The following is a 16,052-nucleotide window of genomic DNA, read 5'->3' on the forward strand; positions in this document are numbered from 1 at the left end:
CAGCAGCCAGACATGTAAGAGAGGGCAGGGTTCAGCACCACCCATCTACCAGACAGCTGGATGTATCCTTTCCATAGGGCACTCTGCTGTAGGTGGGCAGTAAGTCAGCAAATGGTACCTTTGAGCCTCATTCTCATTTGCACTAAACTCTGTTCACACCACCCAGGCAGGCTTGTAAGTTGGCCTCAGCATGGGATAGAGGGGGTCACTTCCATTTCCAGATAAACCCAGCAAACTTGCCGTGTCAGACAGCCGCGGTGGCCTCAAGCGCACTGCACTCCTTCACGCACTCTGCCTCCTAAACCAGAACGGTGCAGGTGCATCTACACCATGCTTTGGGTGTGCATTTGCCATGGATGGGTGACTGGGCCAAGTAGCCCACCCAGTGCTAATTAGCTGGTCAGCAATGAGGCCTGGGTGTAACCACACTGCGTCCAGTTTGAAAGGCAGCTTGGGTGGAGCCGCGAGCCTGTTTTGAGGATGCCGCGGCCTAACATGCTAAGCTTGCTGTGTAGGCGTATTTTCCTTTCTTCCTAGAGTAACCTGCACCCCCCACCCCTTTTTTCCCTCCCACCCCAGTCCTCAGTGAGGAGCAGCCAAGAGGTTGGGCTCTGTCTACAGCAACGCCTACATGAACGTCAGCATGAATGCCTGCAAGGCAGATGAGCCTGATGTGCAGCTAATTTCAATTTACTGGTGAGGGCTCACTCTTATATACATTTAGACTCTGGTTCAAGTAGGTCTTGGAGTATGTGGTTAGTCTGGCTCCATCCCATTGAAGTGATCTTTCAAGTTACCCACCTACTTATGAGCCTTCTTGAATCCAAGAGTCAGCGGGGACCAGAATGGAGCAGCTGATAGAGGCATCTCTGCTCCATAGTCAGAGATCCAGAAACTGTAGGTTGTGTCCCTGAACCAGTCCAACAACCTGAGACTCCCCCTCAAGCCTCCCTTGGGGGTGGAAGGTGGTTGTCAATAATAAAGTGGCTCAATTCAGACAGGTTCCCAGAGTTTAACTGAGAAGATTTAGCGCTCGCGAATAATGTCCTGGGCTGGGTTCTGGCTGCCCTTTTGAGCACCTAAAGGGGTGGCCAGAGGCTGGAGGAGACTTTACCCTGGGATCAACGTAGGCTTGGCTTAAGCCAGTAATTCTCACCCATGGTGTCAGGGCACGCTGGAGTACAGCCAAATCCTTTGAAGGATGCCATGAGATGTGAGGAGATAAGCAAATAAACTAAGCGGAAAAGCCAGGCTCAGGCCTGTCCCTGCCTGGGTGATCTCACACCTCCATGGCCCAGGTAGGAGGTAAGCATTGTAATACATAAATTGATTTCTGAAATTGGATGCCACTCAATTCACAACAGTTATGGAAGGTGCCTCACGCCCAAGCAACGGGTGCCTCAAGTCCAAAAAAGCTTGCAAACCACTGGCTTAGGCGTAGGCAGTGTTTGTGGCACTCTCCTTACAAGGATTCCCAGTGCAAAGCAGCAGCTCAGCGAAGGCAGCACTAAAGGTCTGCTTTAGCTTTTGCCTGGCGCCACTGGCCCCAGCGGAGATGCTACAAATCCTGTCTTTTGCCTGCCCTAAGCTGCGCCTTCTGTGCTGCGCTTAGCCCAGCGTCAAGTCTGCCTCCTCGGCAGGTCCATTCTCGTCCCACTGAAACCTGCAGGCAATTGGGTTATGTTGAGCCTTGCCATAACCCTGCCACGTACCTATTGATAAGAGCATGCCAGAGAGATAGTACACAGGCTTTCTGTGCTCCTGGACATATTGGTTATTCAGGTACAGCAGGACAGGAGAAATGATGAAGAAACTCACATTGCTGATCTGAAAAACAAACAGCAAACACATTCAGTTTACAGGGAAAAGGGGCCTGGGTGTCAATGGACAAGCCAGATCACTGCTCTGTGCCTCAGTTTCCCCATCTGAAAAATGGGTACCTACCTTTGTTGAACCATAGGTGTCACCCAATCTATATTACTATTGATTGAAATTCAGGAGGCAAAGGTGTCATGCAGCAAATAGGACTGAAGCTGGCAGGAGAATTACCCTTGTGAGGCAGTGGCAGGTAAGGACTGCTGCCTTCTCTCTGCCTGAAGCAGTCTTTGGGGCAGAGGGAGGGAGTCAGCGGGGCTGTGACAGGACAGAGTCTGGCCCAGTTTACTTCAACTGGATCCTGTACCTGGGCAAATGAACAGAAAGGCCAGAGCTCATCAGCCCCTGACCATCCCTGTCTCCCTCCTCATCCCTGGACTTCCTCCTTCAATGCCCCTGGTATCATCTGTAGCATTCAGTTCATATTGGCAGGGAGGTGAGGACTAAGGAGTTTTACTTGAACAGGTGAATCAGCTGGTAAACCTGCTGGGGAGGGGGCATTTGCTGAGGGTGCAGTGCTGTGGAGCCAGGCAAGAAGGGAGACAGGTAGGATTAGCCGGTACACTGACGTATCACAAGAGTCAGGGAGTCAATACTACGTGATGAAAGATGCACTTTTAATTAATGCTCTTAAAATTTACGTAACAGGATTATTCTGTACCTTCAAGGCACTCTGCTAACAGCGTTTAATCAAGATCTCTTGATGTGATTCATGTCAAGCAAGGCTGTAGCTATCCAGGGGAAGCAGTGAAGAAATACTGGGTCCTATTCCCAAGGCAATGGTTTTGGGTAACTTGCTTTCCCCCTTGTGACCTCAATTTCCTATCTTTGACATGGCAGTAAGGTGACCATACAAAGAGCAAGAAAGGATCAGGATGCATCTAAGAGGTCAGCTCCTTCTAGAGAAGGACTAAAAAAATCCCCAAATGGTAAAAGGTAAATTAGGTTTGGAAATAGCTTTTATCAGCAAAGGAGCTGGACCAGGGTGAAAGCTAGCCAAGGAATATTGATTCACATCTCTTCCCATCAATAATGTCTGTATCCCTTTGGCCCCTGGCACATGTTTCTTTAAAGGTGCCAGAGGATCTGAGCCCTGTTCCCAACAAGTGCAACCCCTTCCATGCTACATTTGCAATTTTAGGATAAGGGGTCAGATCCCAGTCATGCCCTTTCTATTTGTTAGTAAAGGGAAAGCCCAGGATCGTGATCCCAGGGTCTCTCTGCACCACCAAGTCAAGAGCCAGGGCATTTATACACCTACCTTTTCATCCCACAACACACTGGAGATCCGGCAGGTCCACATGTGAGTTGATGCGCACTGCGCTGCATCGTGTGCAGTTGTATGAGTGGCAAAATGCGCGTCAGCATGCAGAAAATGGCAGGGGCGTGCTTTCGAACGAAAGTACCTTCGAGGTGTTTTAGTTCAAAAGTGTGCCGCCATTTTCTCCACGCTGATGCGCATCTTTTAAAAGTGCCCCGTGCTGCGGCGCAAGTGTGTGTACAAATGCATTGCAGCCTGATGTAACCTGGTGTGGTCCTGGGGCCAGGGCCAGCAATGAGCTGATTGTCAGCACCAGCCCTGGATGTGCTTCACATTAGATTTAAGGCACTATACAAACCAGCCATAAAAATGTTCTACATCATAAGTGGAACACTTTTATGGCTGGTTTTCCATTTTATGGCACTTTTAAATTGGGGGCATATATAGCACCCTTGCCATCTGTGCTGTGATTAACACATTAATTGCAGCCTAAATGTTAGCTGTAGAGGGGCCCTTAGTCACATTTGGAAATTACAGCCCAGTGCTCTTAACAGCATCTTTTTAACCCCTGCAAAAGTGAAAACCAATCTATGCCAGGAGTGGCTCAAACAAGACTTGGTTTAACATCATGGCCTTTTGGTTAACACTGCCTCACGTGGTCCCAGAGCCAGTCAGGACTGTTGTTGAGTTAAGCCAAAGAGCGCTAAATGCCAACTGGAAATGCTCATATGTGCAATGTCTGTCTGAATTTCGACTTGGCCTTTTTCATCCCAAGCCTAAACACATTGCAGAAGCTTACCAATGAAATGCTGTCTCCTCTAGGGTGAAACATTTTAGCTCTTTAAGAACATGCAGGAGTGTCCCACAATGGTTTAGCGAACTGATTCCTAACCAGCCATGGCACCCTGGGGTGCCATGAGATCCTCTTAAAGGTGTTGCACTATATTGCAGATAAGGTTCTTCGGGTAGACGTGCTGTCTTTTATTAGACCAACTAAACTCATGGAAAAATTGTTCTTTGCCAGCTTTGGGGCACAAATACCCTTCTTCAGGCGTAAGGAAAGTCTGTTGGTGTTTACGTGCTGTCCTAGGTAGAATAGAAGCCAAAATGCAAAATACAGGTCTGTGAACATGCAAATGCATGTCAGTAAGGTTCAAAAGGAATGGGAGACAATAGGTGTGAAAAGGCATGGTGGGTAGGGAAGGGGGAGAAGGTGATAAAATGTAGCTGGTAAAATGCAGACAGGTTATCTGATGGCAGGTAGGTTATAATGTGCCATAAATCCAATATCTATATTTAGTCCATGGTTTCTTGCATCCAGCAGATCCACAAAGTGAAGTCCGCAGGCCTGTGCAGGAAAGGTGCCCTGCAAACTCCCCCCGAGGATCAGAACCGAGAGACTGGAGAGAGAGTAGCCACCCAGTGAGAAGCGTGAACCCACGAGCAACCAGGCACTCCCATCCGCGACAGATGCTCGGCGTGCACCCATCCCAGCATGCAGCTGCCACCTAACCTCCCCACACCCTCCACAAGGGCATCCAGCGCACTGCACAAGATGTACCACACCTCCAGAGATGCAGGTGCAAGATCCAGGCTCGATGACGACAGCACTGCCCTGGGGTGCAGCTATTAGCACTGTTTGGTATGCAAACACTTACATAAGATTCAGTAGCTAAACCCATAGTTCAAAAGCGTGCTGCCGCCATTTTCTCAGCCCTGATGTGCATTTCGCCACTATTATTAAACCAACTCAAATAGTATCAAAAAGATATTGGATTTATCCAAAGAACCTTGTTTAGCTAAACCTAGAGATTTCAAATAGGAATCCATAGTGTCTAAAACATTCTGGCCTATTGTGGTCTTTCAGGATACTTCACAAGAGAAGAATTTCTCAATTATTTTTTTTTATTGTAAAAAAAAAAAAAAGATGTGAAAGATAAAAATGGGCATTTATTGAAGGGTGCCTTGAGTCTAAAACAGTTGAGAACCACTGTTTTAGAGCAAAAGGAATCGGGGTCCACCTGAAGCTGCTAGGGGAAGGGAGGATGTTAGGATGAGCGAGGAGGCAAGAACAAATACCCTGAGTACAAGTGGATCTCATGAAAAGTAGCACTTATTTTGCAGGGAAGGGGAAGTGGGGAGCACAGCTTAGTTTTGAATCTAGCATCCCTTACGCTCTGAGATTACTCGTAACCTCACCACCATGGTCCTTCCTTTTGTTCCCATGTAGGTGCTAACTTGGGCTCAGTTCCTATGATCAGGTCTGTATTAAGCAACTCCTTGCATCCATCTGGGCCCTCATGTGCAAACGTTGTTTGACTTGTGAGGTCCAAAGGGCCCTAAGTGGATAATAAGAGGGCTTGAGTCTACACTTAAGTAGTTATATGTATGCTACACACCCTAATATGTTCAGTTTACACATCAGCCACATGATACACAACCGAGGCTGCTCTCTTAATTGCAGCGGGTTGGTCTTGAACCTCATCAAGCCTGTGGGGAGACAAGCTAATGCTTTTCTTCATAGCATCTTTCAGGCCAAGGAGAGATGCCTGTTCTTGGTATATTTATTGCCCAATCCAGCTGTATTTCCACTCTTGTCTGGGAATTTAGCCAAGGCTAGAATCAGCGCAATCTTATCCATCACTCAGTTTTTAGGTTCAGACACATCCACCAAAGGGAAGTTCTGGTCCCGCTGCCGTGATCAGTGATAGACAGCTCAAAAGAGAGGGAGAAAACAAACCAGAGCTATAAAATTACAAATAGGCTGTGAATAAAAATGCCTCAAAATTGAGTAAAGAGGCTCTTGGAGAACACAAAGGAGCAACGGAGCAAAAATGCACATAGAAAGTGCAGCAAAATGCAAATTGCAAGAATGATCTTATGGCATCGCTGGTTGCTCAATTAACAGCTCAGCAAACCAGAGTTAGGAAAAGCAGATGCTAGAGATTTCACACACAGGTGTAACCCTTGCTGCTATGTGCATCGCATCAGCATCTTTTACTGACTTGATTTCAACATTAGCATTTAATTAGTACAGTAGACAGAGTACAACAATCCAGATATTAAAGAAAAGGTATAATTAGGTGCAGTATGCCAGACTGGAAAATGCGATGATTAAATTCAAGCGATTTTAGGAACCTGTAAGTGACTCCAGGGCACTGAAGTTTGATGGCTAAATGCTGGGACTCCATAACATTGCATCTAGTAGGAACATAAAGAGACAGAACTGGAAAAATCTCTCCAGTCTCCTAGCCCAGTCCCCTCTAATTGCAGGTACCACGTCATACCATTCCTTCCATAAATTTATTGAGTGCCATCAAAAGCAGTTAATTTTTCCCCCTATTGCTCCACTTTGGAAGGCTGTTTCAGAACCTCTTTGCTCAAATAGTTGGGAACCTCCTTCTAATTTCCAGCCTCAACTTAATCATGGCCAGTTTAAGCAGGTCGAGATACCAGCTTGCAACCATCTCCTCTGGACTCTAAGGAAAGTAGAAATCAGCCATGCAGTCTGTGCACAGACGGCAACAGGAATTCACGTGTAAGAGTGAACCATCTCATTGGCTTTCTAGCTCTGCAGTTCACACAAAGGCCCAGCTCCCAGGGGACAATGAGTGAGTTTTAGGTCTTGTCCATGTCACATTATTTGACAGGCTTCTCTGTTTCTATTTAGGAGAGAACTTGGACTGGAGTAGTAAAGTATGCTGCGTTCGCAGAGCTTTATGCTTTAGGAAAGCTATCTGAGGAGGGCCTAGGACTGAAGTATAAGGGCACACTGAAGGTTGGAGTACAGACATGGGTATGGGGAGTCTTGCAAAGACCTGGCAACCTATGTGGCTTTGGCCATGGCTGTTTACTGACCCTGAATTCATTCTGCATGAGAAAGATTGTCGTCCGGTGAAAATATTAGAAGCAGCAGGGAGAACTACCAGGCAATGCTTAGCATTAGGCCCCAGCCAGGCTCTGCGATGCTGGACTCAGACTACAGTTGTTAAGCCCATCCTTTGAATCCATCTTTTGCTATAGTTGCTTTCAGAGGAACCGGAAGGTGCATCCAAATGATGCCTGCGTCCCACTGTTCGGCATACCCATGGCTTGTTTTTTGCCGGTGGCTGTTTCAGCTGGCATCCTCTGAACCCAACACGCATTGCAAAAGGAGGCTCTGTTTCTCTGGCAAATCCCTATTGGGTTTCATGGGCATTACTGGTTGCCTCAACACATTTTTCTGTTCTCACAGGATGCCTCTGACTTCACAGTGGGCACCACATTTCCCTCGTGAGGCTCTCTCCTGAGCATCTCTCTCCCCATTCACAATCATTCGATATCCCTGTTGCTACAACAGCAATGGCCCACAGAGGGTTTACTTTTATGGCTATCTAATAGCATGAAGATTAATCGCTTTGGGTGGAGTTTTGAAAAGCGCCCATTGGAAATTAGTGGAAGCAGAGTATTTAACTTCCTCGGGTGCTTTTGAAATCTTGCTACCATATGCGTTTCAGTTCATTGCTAGTTTTTTCGGGCTGGAACTCAGAGCAGGACTTGACTTGGTGGCAAACTGAACAGGTTTCTAAATTGGTGATAAGTACAGAATATAGCCTTTGTCCAGAAGGCAGATGGGGGATTTTTTTTTCTTTTTGGCTACTGTGTACTCCAAAGTCGCAGAACAATTCTGTCACAATAGCAGCTTAGGCATAGTTAGCTTAATGTGGGGGTTTATGGAGGCTCCTCAAGTTTGGGAGTAAGATGTTTGCTCACTAGGTCCTATTGGGCTGGGAACCAGACTTGCCTGACATTGGAGCCTACAGGGGCTTGGCAGCTAACCACAGGAGCAGATGCCAGAGAGGCTGCCCAGACCAGAATACCAAGTTCCTGGAAGACAGTTTGGTGTAACAAGAGACTAGACCTGGTGTATGAGCTTTTGGCTTGCCATGCATCCAGGTTACAATCTTTTCTCCTATGTCTGATGAAGGGTGTTTGTGCCCGAAAGCTTGCAATTAAAGAACTTTTTTTTGTGTGTGTGCAAAAATCTAGTTGGTCTAATAAAAGATCTCACCTCTACCATGAGTCCTGATTAGGTCTGTTAGAGCACCCATCTAAATGCATGGTATTCTGGGTGGTAAGAATAAGCCACAGCCAGAGATTTCCAAGCCGAGTAGAGGTACTGGGACTGAACAGATGGCCGAACTAGTTCAGATGTCATCTGATGACTTTGTTCAGCTGAGAGAGACACATGATGGGGCCATGCACCCAGGCCTACATTGTGAGAACGTGTGATGGAAAGGGGACGATTCTCAGGGAGGCAGGCCCTTTCCTCCCTCAGTGCCCTTGGACTTGATAAAGCCCTCTTGCAATTCCCTACAAGTTGCTACTCCACAGTGTGATGGTTGGGTCTGTAGTCTCGTTATCGTCACACTAGCACCTACGAGCCCTAACTACAGCTAGAACTGCACAGACCAGATGCATAGTGAGATGATCTGTGTTGCCGAGGGCTTACAGTCCAGACGGATGAGGGGTGGGAGGGAAGGGGCCTGCCTAGGACCAGTGGCAGGGTCAGAAACAGAAGCCAGGTCACTGCTCATGAAGTCTGCTAATAGAAAAGGCACCTAGAGAGACATGCAGCTGCAGCCATGGATGAACACACCATGTGTGGAAAGAAGTTCAGTAGGTGGACATAGGTTTTTTGGCTCCACTGTGTTGCTGGTGATGATTATACCTGTGTGATTCCAGTCAGGTCCTGGACCTTAGCAGATCTGCAATCACAGTGGCGTCTTCTTCTCTGAGTGCAGACTTAGTAGTCCAGTGGCCCTGCTAGCCGGCTGTCCTTGGGAGATAACCCACTGACAGCTGCAAGGCCAGTTGCTTCAGGCTCTGAGTATACTGGCTGGCATGGGAGATCCCTGCTCTGCAGTCAAGCTCCAATTCCAGCCCTAACTCCCCTTTCCAGCTGCTCATACTTCCCAAACAAGTTCCTTTTGTGCTGAAATTTTCCATGCTGGGGCTGAAGCAGAGACAATTAAATTTTGATCCAAATCAATTTGCCTGTTTGAATGGATCAAGTGCAAAAAGCAACACAGGCATTCCTCCCACACGAGCCCAAAGGAGAATCCATTGACAAAATAACACCTCCACCAGCCCGGTCATCTTTCTGTGCCCCTGTCCACCCTGGACTGCAAATCTCCCCTGAAGGGCAGTCCCAGAAACAGCCAGGCAGCTCCACTGCAGCTGAGATATCTGGGAGTTGGGTGAAAGATTACAGGGACTACAGCATGGGATCTGCCAGGCTCTCTGCTGATTCCCTCCTCACTGATGGGACTGATGGGTGGGCACTGAGGCAGGGGGCAGACCCACCTAATGGACTGATTGGCATCTGCTTAAAGTGCTTTGCTAGATTGGCAATGTACTTAGTGCTTTCGGAGAAGCTTGGAAACAAGGCACCATTTGAAAATCCCTCTAAGTCTAGGCCATAGCTCTATCTGCCACTATGATTGAGACCAGAACAACCGGTGCCAAGGTTCCTTGCCTTGAATTTTGCATGGTTTTTGTCCCAGTTTCTCTCCCACTGAAACCAATTACAAACCTTCCAAATACTGCTCTCTATATGTGTGTATATACATGTACACACCCAAGTGACTCATCAGTCACCAACCTCTGATTGGTTTCTCTACTGCCCTTTCACTTTGTTTTCCACGTATCCACCTACATAACCTTACAGTTGTCCCTTTGGATATACTGATTTGCCGGTAGGATGATGATGCACTGTGGTACTGCAATTAAGAGTAGCGATTGATCGTGATTAATTCGTGTTTATAATAATAGGATCGTGGATTGTGTTTATAATAATAGGCAGTGATGTGCTCTGGTGGGCAGAGCTCAGACCTGTGAGAACAGAGACTCCTCCGTGACTTAACACAAGACAAGATCAGGCAACAAATTTGGGTCTCGAGAGAAGTGCACTTGTTGGGTTACTCATAATCATAAATGTTCTTGCTTTGAGTTTAATTATGGATGAGATTAAGACTGTTTAGAGAGATTATTTCTATGGGTACTTGCAAAATAGAGAACAAAGGTGGCATGAAGGAAAATGCCTTAGAACACCCAAAAGTAGAGCTCCAGCCTGCAAGGGATTGCTTGGGCCCCCTCTGCCCCCCACACGGAGGGGCTGGGGCCTGGGGGCAGGGGGTCATGGGTCAAGCATGCAGGGCACTGGGTTGGGACTGGCCATTGGTGTTTACAAATGGGTCCTGGTACAAAAAAAGCTTGCAAACCACTGCCTTAAAAGAGAAAACTGTCACTGCCTTGCTCTGTGGCAGGGGGGGCCAAACTTCCTAACCAGTCAAGATTTTGGTTTGCAGCTAAACATGGCCAAGAGCCATAGGGCACAGCACTTTTGAGATGTGCATGCCCCAGAGTCAATGATGTGTGCACAGGGCCCCAGCACAGAGAAGAATTTGTTGTTAAGCAACTTCTTAGAACAAATAATAAGCAAGAAAGGAAGAAAATTAGAAATACAAAGTAATAAATGCAGAGGAGAAAAGGAATGTTTTGCTGTTACTACTACTTTCTTCAGGGCTGCCTTTAAACTACATGTGGCTTGCAAGTTGCATTTTAGCCACCCCTGGTTTATGATGTCTCTTAAACACAAGAATAAGGCACAACTGGTGTATCTGAAGTAGACATAACTGCACTGGCTGATAAGAAGACAAAGCAAAACATTTTAGCAGCAAAAATGCTGCTAAAATCCTGAATGATCAGCTCCAAACCACAATGGCAGGGAACCAGATGCGGCGGGGGAAAGCTTAATAGAAAACATCCTCAATCTTCATGGAGCCAATTGCGATAGAAAGCAGAGAAATAAAGAGAAAAGGCCTGATTCGCTGCTGCCCTCATTTACACAAGTGCAAAGCAGGCATAAACTGCTGCCTTGCTGATTTAAGGGCAGTTTACATTCACTCTGTACCGACATAAATGATGGCACAGCGTGTAGGGGGCCAGGCTGATGATCTTTGTGAAGGACAAAGCAAGCTAACTCTGGGGAGGATGAGGAGGTTATCTATTCCACAGGGGACTAAGTCACAGAATCACTGGGTTGAAAGGGATCTGCAGGGTCATCTGGGCCAGCCACAAAGTCATGTCAACACCCAAGCTAGTTATACTAGGATCTAACTAAGGTTATCCCAGATGATTTGGCGGAGGGAGTTGGGGAGATAGGAACACAATGAAAAGTTCAAGACATAGAATAAGCTGCAAAAAATAGGCTATAAAGGGCTCTGCAGTGGGGAGAGAATCCTTGAAGTTCCCTTTAGAGCCTGATGCTAGCAACTTTTGTGTTGGAGCCCAAAGGTATGCCTTGCTCCCCTTCCTCTACCCCCCCACAACACCTTCTGTAACTTCAGCACCTCATCAGGTTACCAGCACTGGTTAGGACACCATTAATGGTCACAATCTATGAATGCATCACCAGGGACTATTGTTCGCTGTTTCTATTGTGTGCACACGCCCAAAGGATTCAGCAAAATATCCAGCATCTTGTCCAACCAGCGACTGAATGACAAGCATGCAGAGCTCGCCAGCCGTGAGCTGGAACAGACTAATCCTCCAGTTTAAATGAATCACGCAGGACCTGAGCCAAAGTCTGTAGAAGTCAATAGGAAGATTCCCACTGACACCCACAAGCTGTGGATTAGGCCCATGCGTGCTGAATACTACTGTCCCAGGGTAAGAAATGCAGTGAATGAATGCTACCACAGACAACTCCGGGACACTGCTTCTGTAGCCTGGATTTCTGCCTTCCTCAATGGTGAACCTCAAGAGCAAACTCTTGCAAGTGCCATCAATGCATCCAGTTCACCTGGGAAAGATATGTAGGAGGTTGTCCTGGGTAGCCACCCCTAAGCTCTGGAAATCCTTTCCCTTTTAGGCCCATTGGGCCCCAGACCTGGACATGGTCCAGAAGTTTTGTAAGACCTTCCTAGTTGGGCAGGCATTTAGCAAGCAAGGCTGAGCTAGCATGCTGTTTAGGCGGTTTGGCTTATAATTTATTTGAAGACTCTGTCGGCTTGTAGAAGTTGTTTTGTTCTCTGCTTCCTTTTGTTTTACAAGCTATTTGTTTTCTTCTGTAAGTCTTCATCAGGAAAGGTGGCGCATAGCTCTAATAAGTAAGTATAGGGCTGTAAAACGTGGTTAACTTCCCTGTGGGGCTGACTCCCATTACAGGTCGCAGATGTTACTGTCCCTCCCATGGGTGGTTCCCTGGATCTGGTCCCAATCTCCAGCGCAATGGCCAGAAGGGAAGGGCAATTCAGCTGTGCCATGGCAAGAGCTGGTGCAGCTGATGTGCTGTATGGAGGAGAGAGGAAGCAGGGATTTCTGTGAGTCTCAGCCTGGGCCCCATGCCCTGAGCCTGTTCACGGGGCCAGCCCAGCCCTTTGCATTTGACACAGAAGAGGGCTCAGGAAGTGAAAACTGCACCTGCATAAGACTTGGGTACCGGTGGGAGAATGGTGACAGCAGTTGATCTTGAGGAATGTGTTTGCCCCTTTAACCGATCCCCACCCTTGGTTACTCGAGTGCAGTCTCTGGGCACTTAGACATAGCAGTTTCTAGGAAAGTTTGCCTGGCCAGCTGAATGCCACTGCTTCTTTTGGAGGCAGGCCGCACCCCAGCGATACAGGTATTTGTCATCTCAGGAGCAGAGGAGCGCAATGCGCTCTGCATGGGGAATGCATTTCAGCATGATCCAGACACTACTTCCATAGAAAGCAATGCTTCTCACTAGGGCCCAGCTGAACCGGTCTGAGACCACAGTTTGCTTCTCAGAGGACTGTAAATGGCAGTGTCTGATCCACAAGCAAAAGGATTTGCATCTCAGGAAGGTGCTACAAAAATCAGTCAGTGCAGTATTTGCCACTAGTGGCCTGGCAGCAGCCACCTGTAGCAGCGACTCCTAGGTTTGCCCGTTGGAGAGCATGAGATAAATGATGCAGTCTGCTGAATGGTGCATCGCATGAGTGAGTGCTGTAATCGCATTCTCCTCGGAGAGAGCAGGAGTGTGTGGGTGTGGGGATGTTTGCTGGGACAAGGTCTGGAAGTGTTATATCTTGATATCAGGGCCCAGTAGAAAGGAGCTCTTAGGGACGGGCATAGGGGGTGGTTTTAAAAGTGAAAATACGGGCAGTTGACCGGGGGGGACGGACGGACAGACGTGTAGAAATGAAAAGAATGGACTTGATTCTCCTCTGGCCACAGGCCTGAATAGTCTCACTCCCATTGACTTCCATGGATTAGCTGTAAATGCCCAGAGGCCAGGAGCCAGCCTATATGCCTGGGTGGGAGGATCAAATACAGATGAGCAGGTCTGAAATTATCTAAATCCATTCCCAAACAGGACAGTGCTTGCAGATGTACTTCAATCCAGAGGGATTAAATTCACCCTTCATAGGGATTAAATTCACCCTTAAACACATGCCTCATGGAACTTTTCTTGGCTTGGGATGTTTTAGATCAAAATCACCTAGGTCCAGAGTGACTCAACTGCAGAAAAACTGGAGTGAGTGAGATCAGTGCCAGAACCAGAAAAAAAAGCCCTTTCCCTCACTGGGAGCAAGTGCGTTGTGTTCAGTTAGAGAGAAACAATCACTTAATCCCCCAAAGAAACTCCATGCCGTTTACCCATCGGCGTAATCTGTTTTCACTCTTCGTTTCAGTTGTTCTCCTCTCCTGCAAGGGGTAAGTTGGTGCAGGAGTCCTGGCTAGAAGGAATTGTACTCAACCTAGTTAGCTTCATAATGCTGGCTATAATCTAAAAGTACGGGTGCTAATCCTTTGACGCTAAATTGTCCCAAACTCCTAATCTAGAAACCTTAGTTACATTTCCAAAAGTGATTTGGGCACTCATGAACATATCCCATTGAAGGCTAAAGGGATGTGAGCTCCTATAAGTCAGACTTTCAAAGATATGTAAGATTTTTGAATGGGTCTAAGTGGAGTGAGGTCCTCAGGCTCCTATTTTCATTTTAGGAGCCTGAATATCCTTGAAAATCTTCCCTTAAAGACCCACATTCTTTGGAAAATGGCTTCTGAAAATGCCACCTTTCCATTTATTTAGGTGCTTAAGTATGGATTTAGGGCCAAGGCTTTTCAGGAGGACTTGTGCCCACCTGGAGATGCCCACCTGAGTTACAGACAGTGGATTCCTCTGCGCTTTCAGGAACTCTAGCCATTGTGGAGCGTCTCTGGCTGGGCTCCTAAAGATTGACGTCCCAAAGTAACTAGTCACGTTTTAAAAAGCAGGTCTGTGTGTGCAGATGTTAGTATCTGCCCCAACATCTCCCCGTCTGTTCTCATGAGATCCATCCAGCAGTAATGCACTGAGAATGGCAGGGCAGGTTACACACTCAGGGGCTTCGTGATCGGAAGGGGTCCCAAGTGGTTGCATCATTTAGCATAACTTGCAGCAGTTGCGACAGTTTTGCGGGGGGGGAGTGTATAAAAGGGAAGCAATTTGCACCAATCTGGAGTTCTGCCTGGACTGAATTCAGCCTTGGTGCAATGCCCTTTGCTGTCAGCAGCACCTGTGCCTGCTTGCTGTAGCGTGGGATCTTCCCCCCACCGAGGCTGGCATGTTTTGAGTTAGTGCCCTAACTGAATAGGCCTAGCAGCAGAAGAGACGCTGATAGGCATCTGGTCCTGCAGGTTCCCCTGTACTGTGCTGAGGCAACTAAAAGGCAATTCTTAAAATCAGGCAGTATAAAAAACCAAGGAGGCACTTTTATGGGTGTTGAGAAGTTCAGGAGTGAGAGCTGTTGAAGGGACATAAATCCACATGCATTAGGTGCATCTACATGTGCAGTTAGCATGTAACAATAAACTTTGGCACAGTTCGCACAAGAGTTTATTGCTCCTGGGTGCAGTATTTACTTGTGTGCCCAGGATCACAGCACATTGAGCCAGGACGGAGTGGCCTCGGCTGGCAGGAGGCCCACGGCATCAGCCTGCCGGCCTGGGGCTGCTCTGCCCTGGCTCAACATGTTGCGGAGGAGCTGGCTGGAGCACGAGGGTGATGCAGTGCGGGGCTAGCCAGCAGTCGTAGCACCCTTGTGCCCCCGCCAGCTCTGGTCACCATCTTCACATACGTTTTGGTGTAGGTAACTATTCCGCTGTAGGATTTGTTGTCCAGGACAGTACTATCTTACAGCGGAGTTAATTAATTTACTGCGACCTAGTATGGGCGCACATGTAGACAGTGATGCTTTACTGTGGAGCTAATTAGCTCCGTAGTAAGGTACACTCACTGTGTCTAATCCAGCTCCAAACTGCTGGGACAAGGAGGAAGCATTTTGAAACAAAGGTTACTCTATCACTGCTTTCTCACTCTTTCTTAGTGCTGGGTTCAAATCCTGACATAGAGCAAGCACAGAGTGAGACGTTTCAGCTCTGAGCTTTGCCTTTCCTGTGCATATATCTGCTGTATAAGCCTTGCTGTGGATACATCGTACATGGCAGGAAAGCTGCAGGACTGGAATATCAGGATTTTTACCACTCTGGGTAAAGGAGCATCGACAGAGCTCACAGGGAACCTGTCCCACACCTGCTGACAGCAGTCAAGGCTATTACCAATTTACTTCTATAGGCAAGAAACCTCCCACCCAGCAAGGGACCCGCAGCCAGGCAACAAAATTCAAGGGTCCTTGGAGATGGCAAAAACACAAGCCCACTTCTGAGAAGGCTTGGTCTATCCCAGCTCCGTGAGCTGGTTCCCCCAACAGAAGCAGTCAGCAGCATTTGCCCCACGCCCCCCATGTGCGAGGAAGCAGCTGCACACTCACCGTGTTGTAGTACTCCGCAATGGACCGCGAGTGCTCAAAGTTGCCTTCACACCAGTCCACTTCTGCGCTGAGGTAGGAAAATATGCATGGCATTC

At 47.6% G+C, this 16,052-nt stretch overlaps 1 protein-coding gene across 1 annotated transcript in view; it reads right to left on the reverse strand.

Annotated features, from left to right (window-relative positions):
- ACER1 (alkaline ceramidase 1) overlaps window positions 1-16,050 on the reverse strand; it is a 22,133-nt gene extending 6,083 nt beyond the window's left edge. The window contains exons 1-2 of the mRNA XM_006017527.2: window positions 15,958-16,050; window positions 1,713-1,827 (exon numbers count right to left, since the gene is read on the reverse strand). Of these exons, the coding sequence (XP_006017589.1) occupies window positions 1,713-1,827; window positions 15,958-16,050 (208 nt within the window). The remainder of the gene's footprint in view (window positions 1-1,712; window positions 1,828-15,957) is intronic.
- Window positions 16,051-16,052: the final 2 nt, after the last annotated feature.

The sequence above is a fragment of the Alligator sinensis genome, unplaced genomic scaffold (genome assembly GCF_000455745.1).
Source record: "Alligator sinensis unplaced genomic scaffold, ASM45574v1 scaffold1295_1, whole genome shotgun sequence".
Classification (NCBI taxonomy): domain Eukaryota; kingdom Metazoa; phylum Chordata; order Crocodylia; family Alligatoridae; genus Alligator; species Alligator sinensis.